This window comes from Exophiala mesophila, assembly GCF_000836275.1.
Source record: "Exophiala mesophila strain CBS 40295 unplaced genomic scaffold supercont1.3, whole genome shotgun sequence".
NCBI lineage: Eukaryota > Fungi > Ascomycota > Eurotiomycetes > Chaetothyriales > Herpotrichiellaceae > Exophiala > Exophiala mesophila.
Genome location: NW_015622506.1, coordinates 4188001 through 4212202, shown reverse-complemented (window position 1 = coordinate 4212202; position 24202 = coordinate 4188001). Strand labels below are relative to the sequence as shown.

Sequence of the window (24202 nt, the reverse complement as noted above, 5' to 3'; positions counted from 1 at the left end):
AAGCTGCGTCTATAACATTATGAGTCGTTAAACATTGCGATCTGATGACACAAGTAGGGGGCCTCCTTGATTCCACATGTTCTGCCCACCCTCCCGACCCAAACGCCAAACTCATTGCTGAATGCGAACGACCCATGAGCCCAAGCCTGACAACCGACTTTTGGGTCATATCTAATCTAACAGAAATTGAGATCTTGCAACAACTCCTCGGCGATGACATCCATGCCTCCGGATCTGGAATCCTCGATGCCAAATCCAATATAAACAGGGTCGTCGATGTAGCCGTGGTATCTCTGGCCGTGCGTCTTCCAACTAATGCTGGTGACGTAGAACATTTCCGAATGATTCTCGGGCAAGTCATTGCGACCTTCCCATAGCACGGCGCCTGTTTCCTTGGAGAAGCGAGTGCGTCCACTCATCCAGTAGGGCTTGGAGGAGATGGAATGCACCGCGAAGGGGGCCGTCTGGCGGAATAGAATGATATAGGGCTCGTAGCCACCGTGCCAGTCGAAAAAGGTCTTGTAGTGAAAGATGTGCATGATAAAGGTGTTTGAGTCGTCGGGCTTGCAATTAGGATCAGCACGGCGGCAGAGTGTGATGGACAGAGCGTTCGTCGCCTGGTGAATAAATGCATTCTCGGCCGGCAATTGAGGCAGATACTGCTGTAAACACTTCTCGTCCTGGGGGGCAGCCAACGGAGCCAGATCTGGACCGACAGAGCCATCGGGCAATAGCTTCGCAAAGACTCGTTTTGGGTGGAGGTCGTAGTGCACATACAATTCCTCCTTGGAATCCCAAAACAGGAAGAAGTTCTTCTCGAGCTCCGCGTACGGTGGTGGGCGTTGAATCTCAGTACCCGCCTTGAATTGATCCACTAGAACCGCCTCCAGACGGAATTCGTCCACTAGCATGCGAGCATCCTGCACAAAGACACCGAGACAGGTGTATCCAGATAGAGAGCCGTAGAGAATGTAAGGTGCGGTTGGGCCGTGAAACACCCGGGCGTCTCGCGGACCCTGTCCAAAGTTGAAGCTGGCTTTGTCTCCCTCACATTGTCCAACCGTCTTCTCGATAGGGATGATGGTCGGGTCGGCGTTGCAGACGAGCACGTCGTTCAAGAAGCCCGCCGTGCACATGAGTTGCTCATGGATGTGTCCCAACTCGTGTGTCTGCACTTGTTTGGCAATAACCAGCCAACTGTCGTGCTTCAGGGGGTGAGGAATGAAACTGGGATTATATCCTTGCTTGCTTCCCAAGAAGACTTTGAAGTAATCGCCCGTGGCTGTCGAGTTGGAATGCAACGGTCGGTAAACGGCGGTGTCAATGACGGGCTTTCCATCGTCGTCGATGACGAGCATGTGTGACGGAGGGATCACCGCCAGAGGATTGCTGTCTGAGGTATCTGTATGCTTGATCCATGGGAACGGCGCTTGAGGAGGAAGTTCGCGGGGGGCGTTGAGGAAGTGAGGAACGAGGTAGCCGATGACGAGGAGTGGACTAAGCACGGCGACGAGCTTGGCCGTCGTCTTGACAATCATGGTGGCCACAACGGTCCGGTCACAATGCTACCAGCTTGACAGCAATATGACACGACCTGACACGGCCTTGAAGTATGGATGCGTGGGTGTGTGAGTGTGGTCGGTGCGTATATGTCACCCTAAACACTCATGCGCAGTGTATAGGACTATAGACCCCAAAAAATCAGGAACCAACAGGCGTCTTGCTGTCCTTGGCTTCACGTGTAAAAGGATGATGGGATTGATAGGTGCTTAGCCTAAGCATATGCATGCCGTCTCTCTCTGTATGAGTACAGCTGAACACAATTTGAGCCACGTTAGGGGGTAGAGGGGATTGACACAGGGAACAAAGATGCCATACCCAGGCATGCAACAGGGGGGACGAGGGATCTAATCTAGGTTCATGTGGGCTGTGGTGAACCGGCCTGGGTCAGTGATAGGGGGGGACCTGGCCCTTTCGGCTTCAAGAGACAAATAAAAGTCGATTGAGTAAGACCATGGAACCCCATTCAATCTCTCGCATGATTTGATCAGAGTTGCCGGTCCAGGCCTGGCGGCTAGTGGGAGTGAGAGAGCTTTGTGGAACCTCCATGCGAGCTTCTTTACGGGCGTCAGGCGCTTTTTTCGAGAAAAAGCCATTTTAACCTTGACGCTGACACTACTGTATGTAAAATCTGCAGAGGCAGATTAAAGAGTCACGAATGTGGTGCGTCTGAGCTCCTTGGCCGTTGAAAAGGCGTGAAAAAGGCTCCAAACTCAACCTGAGGATAGATTATTTGGCTTTCATCATTTATTATTGTGTCAATGGTGAAGCAAAAATTCAATTCTGGCGTCGTGTGTTTCCACATTTGGTGGACTGGCGCCACTCTACAAGTAAAAGATCCGGTGTATCAGACACACTGGGTCCAAAGCAAGCCACGTCGCGACACGAGCAACTAAATGGTGACTAGGTTGGACGAATTCAGACCACCAGTAAACATACCCCTGAGATCCGGGAATCCTCACTGGGCCGAACCATGAGCCATGGCCACTCCGAAAGCTTAACCCGCATTGTTCTAACCTGTTCCTGGCAGGGTGCCCCTCGTTCCTCCACCAAGATAGGCGTAGACATCATCTGGGATCTTCCATGTGGGATCCGCTCCAGTCTCCAGAAGGCCGAGGGGCCTTCTGGGGCCATTTTACCAAACCCATGGATGTACTCCGTAAGCGGATCCAGAAACGACGCATCCTCGATCCGGGCGCGACAAGGCGTGGGCTGAAAATAATCATGGGCTTTTCTTCGTTCCGTCTGGAGGATATAGGGGAATGAGGAAATGCAGGTCACTATCAACATCCATGGCAGCCGTTATCACCATAGCGTACTTAACTAGACTACTGTATGATAAAAGAGTCCTCAAATTTCGTGCAAAACCCCTCTACGCTCTTTTTCCACGCCAGATCGGCACAACGCAGCGCTGATCATGATGATGATTGAGGCAAAAGAGCCTATACGGACGCGTATCAGATCGTCATGGCCCCATATCACAAACCGTGGCCCAGGGACCATGGGATGCTCAAAGCGTTAACGCTGGTGGCCGAGGGGCGCCGGATAGCAGCCAACAAACCCTAAAGCGAAGCCACTTATTTGCTGACCCCTGCATAGCGCTTTGCATCCTTGAAACCAGGTCGGTTTTGTCAACTGCAAGCCCTGTCGTGCCTGGGCTTCGGGTCTTTGAACTTGGCAGATTAACCGAGCACATCCCGGCAGGGAGACCCGGTCAGTAGTTTGGCTCTATCGAAATCCAAAAGCCACAAAAATGTACCAACATACTATCAGAATCGCATCATCACCACATGTCGACATCATTTGCCGGCGGCTGGCCTCACTAATCACGGGCTGAGAGGGGAACAATATTGTTGGGTTTGACATTTCCAATACGTGACGACATTAATGCTACATCTCATGGGCTAGTAGTGGTCATCATGGTCGAAGAAGACAAAACCAGACCCAAAAACAATAACATGTAAGAGCTCAAAAGTTGTACTGTAGTCTAGGTCGTCATCATTTGATAGTAGTCCAGATTCCAGGCTCCCCTATCCAAACATCCGAGTTGCAAATTCCCATTCTACCCCTTGTCTACCGCTCCATACAGTTATGTTCCTTCGTTAATGTGACAATCAAAAACAAACCCCCAAGAGAAAAGTGTCACCAGAAGCATTCTATCGGCGGGAGCCTCGAGCACGGCGGGGGGGATGCGCGTGGGATATCCAGTCCGGCACCGATATTGATGATGCCCAAGCCGTAAAAAAAGATCCTTGTCCTCGAATGGATAACAACCTCAGACCAGGCTTTGCAATTCCTTTCTTCTGTCGTCGATGATGTGTCATGGGCCTTTCCTTCCCGAACCAAATCCCAAGCAGGAAAAGTAGCCTCTGCGTAAACAGAAGGCCAGAGAGAGTCGTATCGTGTGCGTGTGTGTACGTACGTGTAAATTAGGAACCAGAGGCCTTGAACGGTCGAAAATGCAATCCGCGGTGTGGCACAGTAGTAGCTCACCGGCTTTAGATCTGGTGGACCGTTTTCTCCACTGGTCCAAGCTGTTCATCAGGTGCATGTTATAGGTGGTTGTCGAAAGAAAATCTAGCGTTTGCTCATCAAGCTCTGCCACCTTTCTTGTCTTCAGCGGGGATTGCTCCGGGTACACCTGGTGCCATGCCATGGAACAGCGGCTCTGGAGGAGACTCACCAATGGGCGCCTGAGCTGCTGCTACGGCGTCAGCGGCAGCGGCAGCGGCTGCAGCAGCAGCACCACCGACATCGCCCGGTGGAATAACATTATCCTCAGCAGCTGCCCCAGCAGCCGCCTCAGCCTCAGCGTCTACAAAGGCTTGTTCTTCCTCCTCAAGCTCCTTCATAGCGATCAGTTTGAGTTGCTCTTGAGTTGGCAGCTTGTCGAAGAAAGCCGTGTTAGAATCCCAGAGCTTGACGCACTCGGTGTTCCAGTTGCACCTCTCCACTTCACCATACAGAGGATGCTTGTGGCGAGGATGGCTAGTCGGCCACGATGACGCGTGGAAGTGATGTTTGATCAGTGCGTTCTTCGATCCGTGGTTGCCAGAGTCCGAGTGACCTGTTCCAGCAGCAAATGCCTCCACCGTCAAGACCAGCGTTCTGCCAGCAAGCTTTGCTTCAAACATGTTGTGGAAGGGGGTCCAAGTAGGCTGCTCTCCTGTCACCGCTGATATCTCTGCTAGCACTGCTGAGGTGAACGCTGACGGTCCCGTGCCGCTCAGAACTTCATCGAAATCCAATTCAATCTCCGAGATGGGTTTGCCTTGCTCTTTGGCAATGCGATTAAGCCAGTTCAAGATCCCGTCGATCAGTCTCATCATGACAGGAAGTCGAGGTTTGCATAGGAAGGTCCACTGAACAAAGGATTGGGCTTTCTTGCCCAAGATGGGATGTCCAATGAAGCTGGGCTCATCGGTCTCGATTCCCACAACGATATCGATATCTCTCTCGTTGAATCGGTCGGGGATCCAGGCCGCAATTGGTTTCAAAGCTTCGACGTCGATATCGGCGTAGAGGCCACCTTCGGCGTACATGATGAGATATCTCAGCAGGTCGGCTTTGATGATCTTGTCCTTGAGTGATTTGTATGTGAAGACGACATCAGGTCGGTTGAATCCAGAGGGTCCAAAGTACTGCTCCACATAGCCCAGAGCATTCTCATCGGTCAGAACTTCATATCGATGATAGGGATTTTTGGTCGTCCATGTCAATGCTCGTTCCATGTCTCTTGTCTCGAAACTCAGCGGACTGACTTTCCATGACTGCCATATTTTCCTAGGGAACTTTTCTGTCTGTGACGGCGTGCTATCGCCCGGGCCAGCGATGGCTCTGTGGTAAAGGAAAAACACAAAGCCCACAACCAAGACGGGCAACAAGCGGTGGAATTGCCTGGGCAGCATGGCCTCTGAAGGACGTCGTATTGACTGGAACTTCATTCTGAGACTGAAGCGTCCCTCACGAGTGACGACAGAATTGAGTAGTCAATCTCTACAAATCGACAGCACTGGCAGCTTTTGACATGTGTTAGAAGGAGCTTAAGGATCCTCGTGGGAAGTCTTGGTAGTGTCAAAGCGATCAGTTTCATTGAGCTTATCGTGTCCACACATGTAAAATAAACCGCAGACCTCCCTGGCCAGGACTTGCCCGGAAAAGATGGGCGGATCTTATTACGCAGCTCCATCATGTGGTTTCTGCGCCATGGAGAGTCTCGCCCACGGCGTCAGAGCATGCCACCATACTCGGAAATGGCCTGGGCTGACAGGGGTAGCACCCTGGCACAGGCCTCATCAAAAAAGGACAATCTCTCTCTTGCGAGTGGGACTGGGAATAAACCTTGGTCCACCAAAAACGGATTAGATCAAACCTACCACCTCAGATGTGAAAATAGGTCAATATCCGGAAATGAATAGTCCTGCAGTTCAGCTTGCCACATCCCATCGCCACCAGGGCTACTAGATGCACTTTGACGACGCAGTCGAGACAACTTGGACGTTGTACGGACTAGAACCTGGTCCAACAACCGAAGCCTGCATGGCGATCATTGACCACTGCAACATTGGGTGGCTCTCTCTACAGGTGTGTTTGAGTACAGGTCTTACGGGAAATAGGGGTATGCCGGCGCATCCATCCGGCCAAAATGCTTGACTCTCACACACTCTTCTCTCCAACCAACTGCCCTCGATGCAGATTCCCACGTCAGGGGGTGGCTTACATAAGTGGACCAGGCGCGTTCCCAACGCGCGCGAGTGACAGTCTTTTTGCCTTGGGCACGGCAACTGGGTCAAAGTCCAGGTTCACAACACCCGAGGGCCCCTCGGGGTCCACTACCCTGGGCAGAGACGAGGGGCATGGTCCCTCCATGTTCCAAGAAAGAGATTCATTTATCTTATCGTGTCGAGCCGAAATTCCCCATCCAAAGTAGTCCGACGTGGGTGTGGTTCTTGGTATCGATTGTTCTAAGCATTTCTCCTAAGTTAGTCACTCTTTTTGCCTGTTCGACCACCTACTCCGTACCTGGCTTTGATGAGTACTTGGTCGCAATTGAATCCTTGATACGTTTTGACTCTATATTCCCACGTCAACAGCGACACCGCCATGGAGGTCTCGTTGCGGGACGAGCTGCCCAAACATGACCACGACCGAGCCAGCGATATCCACCCTGCAATGACGATATTGACACACGTCAAGCACGCTTGTGCCGACTACCTCCAACCCTCAATGTGGTTCAATATGCACAGACGCGGCAACAAGGTGCTCGGACGCACTGCTTATCTCGACGGCCTACGAGGGTTCGCCGCACTGCTTGTCTACTGTCTGCACCACCAGGTTTGGGGTCACTCAGGAACAAAGGCCGAATTTATACTTGAAAATGCATATGGATGGGACAGACAATTCTACTTTGCCTGTTTACCAGGTATCCGGCTATTCTTTTCCGGCGGACATCTGGCCGTGGCCGTTTTCTTCGTCATTTCTGGCTTTGTGCTGTCGGCAAAGCCTCTGAGCTTGATCCACGCAGGAGAGACAGGCCAGTTGAGCGACAACCTTGGATCGGCCCTGTTTCGACGATGGCTTCGATTGTTCATTCCAGTAATTGGCACCACCTTTGTTTGGATGACTTCGTGGCATCTTTTCGGCATCAAATCCAGCAATCCTGCGAGCCCTGAGCCAGAGAAGAAATACATTGACGAACTCTGGAACTGGTACGCTGCGCTCAAGAACTACAGCTTTGTTTTCCACGAGGACCCAGCATTTGCATACAACGATCACACATGGTCCATTGCTCTTGAGTTCAAGGGCTCCATTATCGTCTACACCGCGCTCCTGGCACTTGCACGGTGTCGACGAAATGCCCGGCTGGCAATCGAAGCGGGAATGGTCTTCTATTTTCTCTATATTGTCGACGGGTGGTACTGCGCGCTGTTTTCCATGGGCATGCTTCTGTGTGACCTGGACCTGTTGGCTCTCAAGGACGAACTTCCAAGTTTCTTCTACCACCTCAAGCCACATAAAAACACCATCCTGTACGTGCTGCTCGCAATCGGCCTGTATCTCGGTGGAGTTCCTTCCATGAGCGAAGACATCAAGCAACTCCGAGACTCGCCTGGCTGGTACTACCTGTCATTCCTCAAGCCACAGGCCATCTGGGATTTTCGATGGTTCTATCGGTTCTGGGCCGCCACGTGTTTGATCATCTCCATCTCATATCTCCCGACGCTCAAGTCATTCTTCGAGCTGGGCTTCTGTCAGTACCTCGGAAAGGTGTCATTTGGATTCTATCTCGTCCATGGTCCTGTGCTATGGACCCTGGGAGATCGAATCTATGCAGCAGTCGGCAGAGTGCGTGAAGGACACGCCGCTGTCGTACCGGGATGGGTCAATCTCTGCCCACTCCCGAGTTTTGGACCGATGGGTTTGGAATTCAACCTGCTCATGGCACACGTTGTACTTTTCCCTGTCACATTGTGGTTTGCCGAAGTGGTGACCAAGGTGTTCGACAACACCAGCGTACGAATCTCTCAAGGATTGTACAAAAAGACAAAGGAAACCGGAGACCGCCCCGATGCAGGCTCCAAGAGAGATCTATGGGAAAAGGTGTAGCAGACCCGGTTATTTTCTCAATCTAGTAACATTACACGGATATGTACATGCATCTTGTGCTGCTGCGGGATGTTCCATCATGGCCCGGGCTATGGATCTTGAGTATACGGAATGAAGAGGGATTGGACAGGGCCAATTTTAGAAGCGGACAGGCGTTGCAATCACGATAGGACAGGAGCAACATGGATTTGGATATGTCTCATTGGTGTTTGGATTGTGTGTTGGTACTGCCGGTATCCAGGTTTCCGAGAGGGCTTTCTCGTGTTCAGCCTCACAGTGTATCAGGAGGGTTGGTACTTTCGCGCAAATAGAATCTCATGATGCAAGCCACTTTGAAAGTACAGAGCCGTCTTCCCGATAGGAGGCGAGGCAGGCCACGAGCAACGCCTCTCGCATGGCCGTAGCGACGAGCTCGTGTATGTGCGTCCTCACCAGGAACACCGTCATCCGCCTGTTTTCAGACCTACTCCGTAGAAGGAAGAATTGCCTGCAGAACAAGCCAACCTAAGCGAAAACTATTTTGACACTATGCCTTATGGACATTCAATCGGTAGCCGTCGAAGCACCAGGGTGGGACGAACCGTTCTGTGTCGCAGCGGTGTTACACGTCAGTCAGGTGTATACATGAGGAAGAAGGCTCTTGGTTGGTCATGGTCCAGAAACATCTGTCGCAATGCAGTATTCACCTGAGTCATGACGAATGATCATTACGAATTTACGAGCAATAGCACACCATGGCAAGTCTACGGACCGAGTTCCGGCCACCAGCAGGATACAACACCAAGTACACTGCAGTCAGGAATACACATGTCTCAATCTGATGGACCTATAAAGCATCACAGTCTGGCTGCGACCGGTCAGATTTATTATCAAGTACGTCGTATTGCCTGAGATTGGATAACGCAGGTTTTAAGTAGGTGGAAGTACTGTAGGATTCATGTGCATCTCGTATGTAATTATGAGTGGTGCGGTTTCTGCCTTGGCCGGAGAAAACTACATACCCCAGCATCAGAGGAGCATCTGAGCCTGCGTGATAAGAAAGTAAACGAGTGTTCAAGATCAACTCTACCGCAATCTCAATCAGTTCCGGTCTTGGCTCGCAGAAAAATTGGTCCTGCTGGAAATTCGGCGGGCCAAGATGGAATTATGGAGCATTTTAGGAAGCAGATGCTTGGACGGCGATGAGCCATGCGAGAGCAATCGATTACCGTACAGGTACACAATACGGATTCCTAGGTAGGGTGGTAGGGTACGTACAGTAGGAGGAGGCTCTATTTCTCTACCTGTCGGAGGAGGAATCGCCGATGCTGACACTAACACAACGCAATACGGAGTACAAGATGATATCTATTTAAGGTTTGGTCCAACATGCAGGATTCAGGAACAGTCCTAGACCCCTGTTCATCCATGCCATCCATGGACCACAGCGCGCCATGGTGGGTCGTCCAGTGTCCACTCATGCCCATCCCTACAAATTTCCCTGAATGGAGTCGAAGATGGATGGCCCTGCTGGCTCTGCTGGACAAGCTGGGACTGGCGCTTCCGTCGTCGATGGTCGGTCCGCCTCGTAACTGACGATAGGGCTTTTGACGCTAACTCAATGTTTGTCTCCGCCACACGCCCATCCCGCAAGGAACGGAGAGACATGGGGCCAATGACACGGTCCCTAGCACGTCAAGGCCTGGAAGCCGTGTGGACAAGGGCGCGGCACCCCGAAGTAATTACAGAACTTCAGGCTGGTGGCGCTTCCTTCATAATCCGATAGTGGGCGCCGACTATACTCAATTGACTAGGAATCCAATCCGCCACGCCCCCTAAAGGAGAGTTGGCGCACCTACGCAGCCCGATCTAACCTTGCCAGGGTACAAGATTACGTCTTGAATAGCGTCTGATGCCTGTGAGCTAGGGCTGACCAGATTGCCTGTGGGACGCGGCGCCAGGGACCCATTGAGACTTGTTTGGTTCCCATGTGAGAATCCATCACCGCTTTATTATCTGCTCTCGGGAACTCGCCTTCTGAAGGTTTTCTCCTCTCTCTCAACCATTGTCGCTCGTTACACAATCGTTCACCAGTCGCTCGTTACAGTCACTCGTTTTTTGTCACTCGTTGCACGCCTTGCTCCAAAGTCCCCTCCCTCTTCACCTCAACATATCCCCTCGACCAACTATCAGTACATAATCAAGAGAACATAGCAAAATGAAGGGCCTTTTCGCTTCGGCCGTGCTGCTCGCAGCAACGGCTCAAGCAGGACTTGTTCCTGTCTCATCGGTTCGTGTCATTCCAATGTGGTGGGCTGGGGGACCATTTCCATCTAATTATCCTTATCGCAGGCTGTCTGCTTGACAAACGCCATCGTCGCCACAGAGTGCTCTGCCACCGACAACACCTGCATCTGTACCTCGGATGTCTTCTTGACCGAGCTCGCAGAGTGTGCCGAGACCACTGCTGCTGATGAGGAGCAAGCTGAGCAGAGTAAGTCCCCAACCAAGCGAGGAATGGTGCCAAACCCGAGTCTAACACCGATGTAGTGGTCACCATCGCCGATGCCTTTTGCGGTTCCAGCGGTGCTGATGTCAAGGGAGACCTGAGAAAGCGTTGGGGAGGTCAATGGACTAACTGGGGCAATGGTAAGCCCTGGGGAGGTCGCCGACCCGGTGGAAAACCCTGGGGTGGACGACGACCACCTTTTGGATTCCGACCTCCTTGGGCCAAACCAGGTACTCCTGCTCCCGCTCCCGCACCCGCACCAGAGCCAGCCAAAGATACTCCCTCGCCACCATCGTCTCCTTCTCGCCCTCCCTGGGCTCGTCCAGGATGGGGCCGCCCAAACAAGCCACCTGGCTGGGCCACCTGGACCAAGCCTTCTCCAGTCAACCCTCCTCCTCCGGTCAACACCGTCTGGTAAACAGATGGACCGATTGCCTCGACCTAGTCACTTTATTGAAACGTTGTTTGCCATGGCAGCGCGACGGGTCAGGCTTCCGCCTTTTCACTTCTTTGCTCTGACGATTTCCACCTCTCCAACTTGAAGGACCACCCTTTTTCGATCAACCAAACTTTTGGGTCAAGCGGAGAGGCCATGCCTTGTTTTTGTGTGTGCGACAGCGCGGAAACAACCTTTGCGAGTCTTTACGGTGTTTCGGGTAAATGTGGTTACGATAATGGACAGACTATAGACAAATCTCTGATAAGGATTTTCCCGAACACCAATGGCTCAGTCAATTTATGGTCACTTCCAAGGCGGTTACTATCCCGGTCGAGGGCACTCCCCTCGACTGGACGGTATGTCGTCATGAAATGCCTGATTTAGGACCATTAGATCCTTGGACCCTGAATTCTTTTCTTCAGTATATCTTGTAATTCACCTCTTGAAGCAATGACAGGACTATGCATTTGATACGCAACGTCCATGTAGGCTTCTCTGGTGACAGCAGTGGCTCACGTCTATGTGGCCCGTGTGACTATGACAGGCTTGACAGCTTGCTTCTACCGTTTTCGCTCGCACGCATGACATTTCTCCCACCCCCACTCCGGCGATCAATATTCCACCTACGCCAGTCTTCCATGACAGCAATGACAGAAATCGGGCGTCGAATAAGGTGTCCACTGCAATTCCTGTAATGGGCTCTGACATGTTTACCTGGGTCGATTCGCGGGAAACATCCATTTGCAAATCTAGGCAGTGGTGGCGCAATAGTGGCAAAGTATCGAATGCAAGAAGCCTTTGACACCGGCTCCCTCCCGTGGGACTTGCTCAGGTACCCGTCCTGGGCAAACACTCTAACACAGGCCTACTGGCTGTGACGCTGTAGGTTCTCAAAAGCGCAAAAGTTTGTTGAGACTTTGGCAGAAGGTTCCAGGCTGTTAATTTGTCTCAATTGAGTTACTTGGCCCTCAGTCTTCACTACTATGGAGTACTCCCAATTTGCTACGCTTTACTATTATTAAGCCGTTTTTGAGCCTTCGACAATCTCAAGATCCCGGTCGCTGTGCACATGTCAGTCAACAATATTGATGTCCTATGTGGTTTGACTTCTGTATGCATACAATACCATAGACTGATTGCTTTCTCGTTGATCTGCTGTCGTGTCCCAAGAGAGGCTAGCAGAGGAGTTATCCTACTGTGATTTCTGCTCCAGCATCCGTAGTACCTACTATTGTACACACATACTTATGCAAGTATCTACCGTAGTATTGTCTAGGCAAGATCTGCAAACATTTCTCTTGGGAGCGAAACGCTGGCTCCTTGAGTCGCCCATAAACGTTTGCGTGGCCGAGCGACATGCTTGGACGACATTGGCTCCTCATGTACAACTGCTCATTACAGGACTCTGCTGATCTTTCGCGTGATACTGCACAATGTCTTTTACTGTGGACACTCCTTGACAATCTTGGGCTTTACGCCCGTCAATCTGTTTTGCTATGCGTGATCGTCAATTACCAAGTTGGTTCGCCACATGCTGGCATCCGTGATGATATGCTACCACGCCCGTATGACCGCGAGCTCCCTTACTTACATTTTGACATCCATGCATCAAATACATCAGTGGCTGATTTCATATTGCTTTCTATCCTCTTAACTCAACTTTGGGGCGTAAACCGGAAGACATCAAAGATGATTTCGATATCTCAGACGACAGGGTGCTCAATTACCCATGCCTATTGCAATCTTGAATTGCATCCTTGCCTTAGGATCTTCACATGCACAAGGTGATTCAAAGCCACAACCAACCAGTCACACACATACTCGTACTCTGGGCGATCAGAGCATGTCGATCAACAATTGACTACAGTATCCTTTCTCAGCGGTAAGGGCAAGCAGCTTCCGCAAGTAGAACCCCCCCTGCGCATTGTTTCCGTAAACGGCCAACGCTGAAGTGACTCAACCGGGTAGGGGGTGGGAGGTTCCGACTATGAGTGCCAGGTCTTCAAACTCGCTCCTCCTTTATCAAAGCCCCTAGGCAGCCTTTGCGAGTCGCCCACGGGCTTGGAAGAAACCCCCCTCGGCCCATTTCCGGGGTCGTTCAAAGGCGTCGGAAGGCAGCGCTGAACGAATTCAACATTATTGACGTGACTGACGATCCTGATACTGCACCTGGCACTCGGTGATTGCCTCGCAGCAACAGCAACAGTAACAGCTTCAGCCGTGAAATATGCAACGCAGCCTTTGCCTCCCTAACACTGACAATCTGCGAGGCAGAACCGGTGAACGAAAGCGAAAGCGTGACACTCTAGACGAAACGTCGTCGCCAATAATGCAATACAACACTTCAACATGAGGCTGGATTCGATTGCATTGGACTGGCACCACTGGACGCGACTGATCGAGGGGCTATGAGTTTCTAACTAAACCCAGTTTGTCCCAACCACAACAACGATCAGAATGTTCAGAGACACAAGGAGCAAGCATAAACCCCCCATCACAAATCTCCCGCCAATCATTCTTTTGGAGCACCCAAGCACGCCATGGCTCAGAAAGAGCACAGGATTCGATTCAAGTGTTTCTAGCGTACGGGTGCCGGTTGCTGCCTGCCGCCTGTGTTCCTCTACAGACTACTCCGTACTCGTACGAAGGGCTGATCGAGACGGGGTAATCAGGGGTCTTATCTTACCACGGTTGGAGGAGAGGAGAAGGCCCAGTCCGGCGCCAGACCAGTCCATCCGTCCATTCATCCAGCATGACCATTCCCATCGTTACTGCTCCTTTTCCACGGTGTTACATGGTGGTAAAAATAACAATAACATGGGAAAGTGAGTTTTGGTGATCCTGAGGCGCCTTGGCCTCGTCTATCACGCCTCATTTCTCAGGACGTCTCACTAAGTAGAGGTCAGGCAGTGTCAACTCGATCGCTTCACTGGCTACGTATTTCAACTCAGGAGAGAAGCAGCGAAGCGACAACGTCTCCCAGGAGGAGGACGTCCAGGAGTCGACTACCTGTCCGAGTAGGATCACCACTCTTTCCCTCTTCGTTCTTCCAAGCATTCATTTTTAGAGTCGAGCCGTCCTCTCGTGACGTGACTCTCTGCGGCACAAAAGTACGAAGAAAGAAAAAAGGGGGGAGGGACTTTGTTGGATGCATGCACACTAATCAACGGGACCTGGCTAACCTCATTGAGTCATCGACTTTGGTATTTTGGTTGTTGGTGTATCTGCCCAAGCATTGCCAATGCCAACATAACAAGCAAAGGGCGCAAGCCCATGCATGATAAAGGCATCATCTAGGTACATGTACTCCGTATGTACTCGTACAGTAGGACTTTAGATCTTCACGCAGTAGGTTTGGGATTGAGTGGCTAACTGTTTAAGGTAGATGTACCCGCAATTCATTCCACTTTCAGATTCCAAGACCTTTCCAGCCGTGTCTAGACCTTGTAAAAAGTACTTTGACTGTGACTGTAGTTGTAGAGGTACCTGAGGTACATTCCATGTTCCTTGGCTACCGCGTACAGAACGGAGGATAGACATCCCTATTCTCTCGCTCATCTCAAGCGACTTCCTCCCGTCATGAACAAATCAGAAAGCATTCGATCCTTCCGCGTATTCGGTCAGGACATTGCATTCAAGAGCCGAGTAGGAGTTTTCCCATATAGTTAGAATCATGTCGTTGTCGATATTGATGAGAAGGATGGGTAGAGTGCTGACCGCTCAATTGACTAGCATATAGTACATCAAGGACATCCCATGTGGGGGCCACGCATCCTCCTATTCCAGAGTTCCCTCCCGTTGTCTGGACTGCTCAAAGAGTAAAACACCAATTACAATGTTGTGAGCACCACTTCGCGTAATGTCCGGTTTCAATGTTGGATGTCACCTGATGTAGCCAGACAGAGGGCATTGGCAACGACTTTCCAAACTCTTGATGCTGTTCTTTATGCGTTGTGCAACGTCTCTTTCTAGTCATACACATGGAAAGGCTTTTTCCTTCTATCCTAGAAAAGTTCTACTGGCGCCGGTCCTCTGCTTGATCGATGAGGCTTGTATGCAATTGCTGTTGATATTGTAATAGATCGTGGCTAAACGGTGCTTTTGTATTGGTAAAGCGCTTTGGTCAGACACACCGGTCTTGGTAGCTAAAGCTCACATCCTCAGATGTCAAGTCAGGCAAGTCATCAAGCCAAGGGAGCCTGTTGTATTCATTCTCAGACCCTAGGGACATGCAGGAACGATCAAGACCTTCGAGAAAGATGGCAACACATATGCCCATCTAGACTCCTGGACTGTTAGTCGGACTCAGGCTTGTGAGATTGCTGTTGCTGGCGTTGAGATACTCCAGCGGGACTTTTGGTACTCGTGGGCTTTGAAGTGCGGCCGCGGCAGGGTTATACCCTCCAGACTGGCCTCTCAGCCGAGTGCCCTCTCGGACCTTCTCTTTCTCCCTGTTGCTCTCACTCTTTCCACCTGTCAGCCGTCGCATGCCCCTTCGCATCCCTTGCAAGCTAAATGACCCACCACTTTCTGTTGAAGATGGATAGAGAGGTTGGTACTCTGACGGTCCTGGCCCAGATAAAAGGCGTGATTGTCCAGACGGTGGAACAATCAGCGATGGGAATGGGCTGTTTTCTCCGTCCGATAGTACTGCATCGTCATCTTGATCTGTGTAGTCGTCCTGTGTTCTGAAAGATCCGCCAAGAGGAAGTCCTGGTAGCCCTTCAGACGTAGGATGTGACGCTGCGAATTGGTTGGCTGGTGACGTGATTGACCGAGCATGCAGGCCTGGGCGGGTTTGACTGATGGGGCTGGTGATTGCCGTTTGAGCTGAAATCTTCTTCGTGGTAGACGTAGGAAGAGATGGGCCTGGTCCACCCAATTCGCCGATCGAGCTGAATGAAGACTGCGTCAGACTACTGTATGTGCTGTAACTAGGCGACGAAGAACTCGGCTGTTTGCGATGAGTGGTGCCTGGTAGCATTCCGGTCTCGCTGAAACCGTTCTGGACATTAGTCGAGGATGAGCTTGCAAGGCTCTGGCGCAGTATCGGCGCAGTTTGTTCATCGTAGAGTGCCGTACTGTGCTCTGGGAATGTAGGAATGCTCAGAGTCGCAGATAGGTGGCTGCTACCTGTTGGTGTCAAGACATTGTCTTCATCCACGTCTTCGAAAAAGTCATCGAGACTATCCAGTGTGTTGACAAGGTCACTGACGTTTGTGTCCGCAGCTACCTCCATAGATCGAATGGTTTCGGCCCTGCTTTGTGAAGGGAAGTATGAGTCGGTGTACCCATCATCGCCTGAAAATTCAATGTCAGGAGTGGTAGTACTTTGTGCCGTCATTGCTTCAGAGTCTCCACATGTAGAGAACACTGCATGCACATTATGCCGAGTCATCGCTGAGTAGATCGCGGGCATTGGTATGGACCAGCCGGAAGGAAGTGGTATGCCATACAGACTTCGGGTACTCTCATACTCCTTTCTTATGGCTTTCGCTGGACCAATGGCCATGCTCATGCGCATATGGTGCTTCTCCATAGGGGTCGTGGCAACTTCCATAATGTAATCCATGACTTCAAGTGCCTGTGCACAATGTTCAGTCTGAAGCAATCGAAGAAGAGGTGAGATCAGATCTGGGCCGTGGGCTGTGACTGCAGGATCTCTCATATTGACGAGTGGTATTAGTTCACACAAGATGTCCATGACCTTGATTCTGAACCATCCCGTTTTGTTGGTTAAAAGCCCGATCATGAAAATGAGGGCCTGGGCATCGAATGCTGGGAAATATGTGACTCGCAAGGCTTGCAATATGCCAGTCATCAGATCCCTACTTGTCGAGTACGTCTTATCAATGAAGCGTTGCAAGGACGTCGCGAGGATGTTGTGACCCCTCCCAGCTGCAATCTGGGATAACCTCTGCGCCGCTGCGATGGACATGGAATCATTTGTGTCTAGATCGAAACTCCGCAAGAGTCGAGGAAGGTTTGCAAAGATGCAGTAAGCCAACCGGTCATTCCTGCCGACAAGATCACAGTCTGGAAGGATCGCCAGCTTGTGAAGAAGAAGCAGGGTCTTGTCGAGGCTGTCGGCGGATTTGAGCCCTTTGTACAGCAAAGGTTCCAGACCGTCGAAGCCTCCCTCCCATTTTGATGGTTGTCCTTTGAGCATTGCTTCGGTGACATCCGTCGCTGACAAATCGATCTTCTCAATTAGCTTCTCTAACATTCCCACGGTCTCATAGAACTCGCGTTCGTGAATTGTATTTAGGCAGGCACATGTGGTCCAAAACAATTGTGGGTAGCGTAAGAGGTTTTTCGGCTCCAAGGCACCTATAATGACTTTCAACGTTGTCAATATCTCCATGGAAAAGGTCTGATAGTCAGTTTGCTCATCGGCGATGGTGTTTGACAGGCGGGCGAGCATATCCGCAAGCATCCTAGCGTCCAAGGTGACAGATATGCAGCGAAAGACCTGGAATGAACGGCATGCGAGATGTCGCACTGGGCAGATGGAAGCCCAGTGAAGAGCCTCCTTGGCCCAACTGTCGCTGAAATTCTCATAGGCGAGATTGAAGATTGATACCAAGTCCGATGTCAGAATTGACATTGCGGGAGGAACACGACTAGCCCCATCATCTTCGTCTTTGCGGGTGTTGTGTTCATACGACCATGTGATGCGAGTATCATTGGTGCGGGCGGCCTCTACAAGACTTTCTATCTTGGGTTTGGCGGACATGAGAAGCTCTGTGTCAATCTTGGTGGTCACCAACTCATGTATCAGATGCACAAGCATCTCTCGGGCTTGCTCCTGCACTGTACTGTTATAGTGGTCCCATAGAATAAGGACAGCATGGACAAGTTTGATGACTTCGTCCTTGACCATGATGATTGGAGTTACCATAAGATCAACCAAGAAGATCAGTGACACATGGCCCATTGATAAACCAGCCTACACTGTGTTAGTCATAAATTTCCAACACTGAATAGAGACATACCTGCTTGTTGCCAATGGGCAGCAAAGAACTTAGGTCCGCAACATAGGGTAGACTTCTTGTATCCGTCACAGCGGGACCCACGTTCTTCTTCTCGTTGACCATGTTCTTCGGAGTGAGTTGCAGCATAAAAAACTCAAACACCCGTGACCCAGCGGGTGTGGACGAGAGATAGACTACTACTTGTTTCGCGTGTTCGACAAAATTCTGGTCGCGTCGTTCTAGAGATAAATCGATGAGAAAATTGAGGATCAACTGCACATTTCCTGCATGTGGACCGGTAGCCAGGGCTTGCCATAAAGCCTGGACCTCGTTGTGTAATGTTTTGATGGATGAGACGGTGATTTCGAACATGTTCGCCAGGAGCATGTACGACATCGCTGTTGGTCCCCCGGTGCCAGGATCTACCTGCAGCTCGATGGTTTGAAGCCACGGTAGTATTGCGGCAACCATATGTCGCTGATGATCATTTCGAGCGGGCATGTAATGAAGGGAGAACTCAGAAAAGACCATGAAAGCCAGGTCAGCATTGGCTTTCGAAAGTCGTTTCGAGTATTCGAACTGCGCCAATTTGTACACCGCACGGGTCTTGTCTGAGATGCTGATGTCAAAGTCTTGGAGGTTTGTGCTCTTGCGCTGTCGCTCGTCTAACGTGCGGATAAGATGAGCGGACTTGATGCGAATATCCTGGTCTTCATTCCCAAGTGTGAAGATGACCAGTGTCAAAATCTTCCAGAATGGAATAGGGTAGTCTGACTGCTTGACCAAAACCTCGCAAATAACACCGAAGTAACTTTCGAGAGCCATCTCAGAGGGTGGCGCGTAACATTTCTCGATGGCGTGCTCGGCAATCTGTGGGTGGTCGGGATTGTGGATCAGGAGTAGCCTCAAGGCGCGTCGACCGATCGCATGCATCCTGTGATTGTTGGTTGCGAGAATGGTATCAATCCAGGACAGCATTCGTTGTAGATTGAAGGACAAAACAGCACTGCTGTCTGTCTTGATCGAAACGGGCCCTGCGCACAATGCCGCCATGGCACTCAGTGCAGCTATGCGAAGATTGTGCTTTTCTCTCTCGACGGCTACGCTGGGATTTCCACGATCATGCAATTCTCTGCCCTGACCTTGATTTGCATCGAAAAGATTCTGCTCAGCAGGGTAGCCGCACCAGTCTTCCATCAGAGCAAAGGCGGACTTGCGTGACTCGAATGGCATCCATCGAGCAGGGTCCTTGGTGCGACTCACCCCTTCAAAAACCTCCTCGACCAAACCACAGAAGTGGTACCGGAGCCGCTGGAAGCGCCAGTCGTTTTGGACATCAGTGTCACTGAGAAACAACCGCAGGTCGCGGGTGTAGGTGACAAGATTCTGTAGAATCCATTCATCATTGAAAGTATCTTCCTCGCGCAAGAAAGACGCGGTCAGTTTGTAAACATGAGTGACCTCGGTTCTGAGCCGTTCGGTCTTCTGTGACCGTTGAGGGCTGCTTGGTGTACGTTGATGGTTGATTCTTGCTTTAGCTTCGTCATTGCATTTGATTACAGCGTACTGCAGAGATTCGAGCAATGTCCTGTATAGCTTGCGATTGATGGCACCGAGTGCCGAAACCACTGCATCTCGAATGGCGTCGGGAGTCGCACCGAGCATTGGAATTATTGCAGAAAACAAGGCTCTTGCGGAGCTCAATTTGTCGTTGGGACGATCAGGGCCTTTGGATGTCTTCCTGGCGTGTGCCGCGTCAGCAAGTTGGCTCTGCGACTGTGCTCCTGGGGAGCTAATCGTAACACAAGCCATGACAAGGTACAATTTCCACTGTTCAAAGAGTACTTCGGAGGATGTGGCAGAGCTGCGTCCTTGGGTGCGATACTCGTAAAGTGCTGCTGGGCCATCCACGGTCTCAGATAATCCCTCGATATCGTTCTGCATCATTACCAGACGTTCTGTGACTGTTCCCCTGCATAAGGCGATTGCGTTTGGGCATGCATCGAAGATGACTCGGATGAGGTTTGGAAACGCCTTTGACCATAATGTAGCATCGTACGAGACTTCGGAACTCGATATCTCTATCAGTGTGCTTTGCCCTGTGTTTCCTCGCTTGTCCTTTTGCAGTCTAATGCGCTCTGCCGCATTGAGGGCATCATCCTGAAGGTTCAGGATCTGAGATGACTGTTGTTCCAAGACTTTCACAATCCGAGTCGGCTCGTCCTCACCGAGGACTTTGTCAAATTGAATGACGAAGCGGAGAACTTTGATCGCGAAAGCCCTCACACGTCGCGACTGAGAGCATAAAAAGAACAAGCCATAGGCTTCGATCTCGTCTACAAGAGGTATGACATTGGTCAACTCCATCTGCAGTGCTCGAGTCGCGCTTGTCCCTCCACGGTCCCTAGAGTCCGACGCACTAGCCATGGCCTTTTGCCTCAACTGCTCTGTCCATATTTGCAGCAGGTCAAGATAGAGGGAGAGCGTGGATTCAATGTGAGCAGGCCCGAGGCGACCCTCATCAGACATGGTCGAATACTGCGAATCGTAGTGAAAAATGAAACGTGGGAAGGCAATTGCCACCGCCTGGGCATGACCTTGGCGAGCGATGGCTTTCAGGGACTGTGTTGCAGATGCGGCAATATTGGCTTGTACGTGTGCTGACCCCGTACAGAGCAAATTGATCAAGGGATTCAGAGGTATGTGATCTGTAAAGCAACGGGGGAGAGCTTGAATAGCAACATGCAGGAGCTCGTAATAGGCCTGCTTCTGATCTGAGGCCAAACCATCCTGGGATCGTGCCAAGGTAAAAGCATCGGCCAAAGGAGTCTTGGGCGTTAGGCTCGTTGTCGAGAATTTCTCGTTGAGAGTGGCCTGGCCACCGAATGTGTTGTCACAGAGGATGGTGATTTTGCCCAAGATTTGACAGAATTGAAGATAATACTGTCGAGAGTTGTCGTCAAGACGTGCTATATTGACCGAGACCGAAGGTGGATCGTCGTCCTCGAGGGTGGCTGGCACGGGCAAATCAATGTTTAGCGCGGAACGAGTGTTCGCTGGGGATGGGGACAAAGGGTCGAGGGTCGGTGTAGGAGAACCAAATGCGGGAAATGGAGGGGCTCTGTTACCCTCCTTTTCAAGGTCAGCCATGATGGCCAAGAAGGATCGAATACCAATGACCATCCTCTCTGGCTCCATGTTCTCAATCTTGAGGCTTCTGCTTGATTGAAACATGTCTAAATGAACCAATGGAAAGATGACTGAGCGGAAGCAAAGATCCTGAGAGGCGTACCCAACGACTCGAATGAGTTGGACCAATGGTGCAGTCAAGGACGGGTCGAATGAGGCCTGCATCTTCCTGCCCTGGGGTAGGGTAATTCTGATAATCTCTTCCAGTTTTCGCGACCGGGACTGTGCAGATTCGGAGACTCGCATGAGATATGTCCAGACGAGCTGACATATGGCTTGCAGTGTCTGCCCACGAGTTGATCTGTCCTTGAGTTTAGGAATTAGGGATGTGATCATTGGGAACCATTGTGCGGTGAAGGTTTCGAGCGGAGAAATGCAAAGGAGGAGGATGGAGACCGGAAAGCCTGTTGCCCAATGGCGGACCTTGACGAGCATGTTGCCGAGCCTGGAATCTATGGCTTCGATGAATTCTTTCCACTTGGGTACGGCCTGAAAGCATTCTGGATTGCTGGCTACTCCAGTCAAAAGCCGTTCAAAAAGCTGGCAGTAGGCTTGCTTGACACGAGGCCCGTGAGCATCTGCAAACAGAGAAGCAAGGGTTCGCAACAAATCTGCGACTGGGAGAGCAGCTTCCCTGGTTGGACTAATGTGGATATGTCGCATACTCAGGAGCAGTAGTTCAAGCCTGGCCTCGAGTTCTCTCGCAACCATGGTGCCGGAGCTTTTGGCAAACTCCTTCTGCCAAAGGTCAAGTTGCTGAGTGAAGCGAGCGGTTACGTTGACAAAGTCAAGTCGACTCATGTGACCGAGTACTTGGCCATATATCCTCCAATTGGCCAGGCGAATGGTGGAGGTCATTATTTGAGCGGGCTCGACCTCTTTGATTTGAGTAAAGACGATGTCCTCCAGTTTGTTTGCCAGATCCTGGGTGATGGCCGCCATGGAGCTTTGCTCGAAGATAGCAATTAGGACTCTACATAAGATGTAAACAGAGATTGTGGCGCGTCGGTCAGCGAGGATGTACTGTTGGATCAAGGCTTCTTCGGCAGAGGAAGGATTGTCCAGAGTAGCCTGGGGTATGCTGGACTCTCCAGGGCCTTGTAGAGGCTCTGTATGACGACGTGGTAAGGATATAGGAAGATGCGAAGCCGTACCCCCGGCCTGGAGGCGAGCTTGGTACACTTCCTTCTTCTTGTTAGCGGCGGCATCTCCTTTGCCTTTGCGCCACAACATCAAGCTGTCGACCAGCGGCTTAGGGCCCTGGCGGGAAATGTGGCCGAGGGAAGAAATCAGCTGGTCAAAAGCAACATCGACGCCAGGAGCACAGGCCTGCTCGACAGGTGCCGGCGAAGTCTCAAGAATGGAAACACAGTGACTTATCCTCTGATCAGCACGAAAGACGAAGGCATGAAACAAATGGTGTAGAGCATATTCGCCCGGAGTTCGTGGTTCTGTGGGAGGGTTGGAGGTTTGGTATCCGTGGCCGCGCCTCGTGCGAGACTGATCTTTCCGTCTCCTAGGCTGAGCATACATGGGTTCTGGCTGAGGGCCAGGAACATCGATCAAAGTATCAATCGAATGGCCTTGGGTGTGATTCTGATGAGGTGACGTCGGGCTTTGAAAAGCGGAAGTGGATTCTGCATTGGAGTACTGCCCGCGGCGAGAGGTGGGTGGATATCGAGTATGGACAGGCCCGCTGGCCATTGGCTCGGGGGTAATGGGACTTGCGGAGGGAGGAGAGTTGAAACTGGGGCTGCGAGAGTGTTGCAGTCCATGGATGACAGAGGTCTGGCGATGGTGGCCATAGTTGTTCGATGTCCGTCGTTGTAGGCTTGTGTCGACTGGAGGAGGGGCGCGGCCGGCGCCTAAAGCTGTGTCTGAGGGGTTGGGCTGAACTGAGGTCGCGCGGGACGAAGACACGTATGTACCACCATGGTTATTTTGTGAAGCGGACTGTTGGGATCTGCCTCGGGGCAGTGAAGCATCCCTTGTATGAAACGTGGGAGGATACTGCTGTGGTGGGCGTGGGACGGTATTGTTTAGTGGCTGTGAGAGCTGCTCTGGCCCTGGACCATCGAGAGCATAGGAGGAATTGTCGCTTGAAGCGGGCAGAACATCTAGATAGTCGAGAGAATCAGCTATTGGACGGAAAGAGGGTAGGATCTCGTATGGCTGACGAGGCCTTGGAGGAGGGCTTGGTTAGGGAAGTTTCCGTGCTTACGGTTATGTAGCATTGTGTGCCGTTGTTGGCCGTGGTGAAGATTGAGTTGAGGGCTGCGTCATCGCTTCTGGATTGGCCTGGCACAAGAAGACGACCAGATAGAGCATGGATTGTGGTGAGATAGTACTGAGGGCAGGCCACAGAAGACCAGCGGTGATGTCTTTCAAGGAGTTGTTGGAGATACGAGATACGATGAGGATTAAGCGTAATTGTTCGTAAATTGTTCGGGGGAGCACGAGTTTCTACGGTGAAACACAATGGTAGTTGCGAGGGCACGTGGTGGCGGCATGGAGACACTGGAGGCAATGCGTGGATGGTCCGGTCTATCTCTCACGTGGAAGCCAAGAACACACTCAGTCCGGGTTGGGGCAGGAGGTAGTGAGTTCAGAAGCACCGCTACAGTCGGATCCCCTACGAGTAATACTCGTATGTAAGATTGGTTGACTGCTCGTAAACAATTGCAGAAAGTAATCTGGTGCAACATGCTATGGTTAGAGACTTGTAAAGTTTCTCACCTAGAAAGCAGCTGAACCTCGACCATGTGGTTGCAGTGCTACCAAATACGACGGCAAGGCTGGGGTGAGAGGGGCTATCATCTGAATCTCTCATAAGCTTAGCTACACTGAATTAGAAATAATGACGATGATACCAAGCATAATACGCAACTCTGAAAAGCTGGGGGATCTGATACGAGTACAATCCCCGGGAATTTGTACTTTGACAAT

General features: G+C 51.2%; 5 protein-coding genes across 6 annotated transcripts; 2 read left to right on the top strand and 3 right to left on the bottom strand.

Moving 5' to 3' along the window:
• Nucleotides 1-11: 11 nt before the first annotated feature.
• PV10_05018 (uncharacterized protein) lies at nt 12-1858 on the bottom strand. Its single transcript, XM_016369619.1, has one exon. It carries the CDS (start codon nt 1536-1538, stop codon nt 177-179), a length of 1362 nt encoding a protein of 453 aa, XP_016225407.1. The 5' UTR covers nt 1539-1858; the 3' UTR covers nt 12-176.
• A 1549-nt stretch (nt 1859-3407) lies between these two features.
• PV10_05017 lies at nt 3408-5669 on the bottom strand. Of its 2 annotated transcripts, XM_016369618.1 has the most exons (2): nt 4244-5669; nt 3408-4165 (listed from the first exon to the last, which is right to left on the bottom strand). In XM_016369618.1, the coding sequence occupies exons 1-2, from the start codon at nt 5502-5504 to the stop codon at nt 4152-4154; spliced, it is 1275 nt and encodes a 424-aa protein (XP_016225406.1). In that variant the 5' UTR covers nt 5505-5669; the 3' UTR covers nt 3408-4151. The 2 variants fall into 2 exon arrangements, with proteins under 2 accessions (XP_016225406.1, XP_016225405.1); XM_016369617.1 differs by having other exon boundaries at nt 3408-5669.
• An 822-nt stretch (nt 5670-6491) lies between these two features.
• Nucleotides 6492-8510, top strand: PV10_05016 (uncharacterized protein). The gene has a single exon (XM_016369616.1). The coding sequence runs from the start codon at nt 6664-6666 to the stop codon at nt 8164-8166; it is 1503 nt and encodes a 500-aa protein (XP_016225404.1). The 5' UTR covers nt 6492-6663; the 3' UTR covers nt 8167-8510.
• Nucleotides 8511-10159: 1649 nt separating this feature from the next.
• On the top strand, nt 10160-11676 carry PV10_05015 (uncharacterized protein). Its single transcript, XM_016369615.1, has 3 exons — nt 10160-10435; nt 10498-10639; nt 10696-11676. Exons 1-3 carry the CDS (start codon nt 10364-10366, stop codon nt 11070-11072), a joined length of 591 nt encoding a protein of 196 aa, XP_016225403.1. The 5' UTR covers nt 10160-10363; the 3' UTR covers nt 11073-11676.
• Nucleotides 11677-14181: 2505 nt separating this feature from the next.
• On the bottom strand, nt 14182-23640 carry PV10_05014 (uncharacterized protein). Its single transcript, XM_016369614.1, has 3 exons — nt 23478-23640; nt 18089-23373; nt 14182-18042 (listed from the first exon to the last, which is right to left on the bottom strand). The coding sequence occupies exons 1-3, from the start codon at nt 23488-23490 to the stop codon at nt 15373-15375; spliced, it is 7968 nt and encodes a 2655-aa protein (XP_016225402.1). The 5' UTR covers nt 23491-23640; the 3' UTR covers nt 14182-15372.
• Nucleotides 23641-24202: the final 562 nt, after the last annotated feature.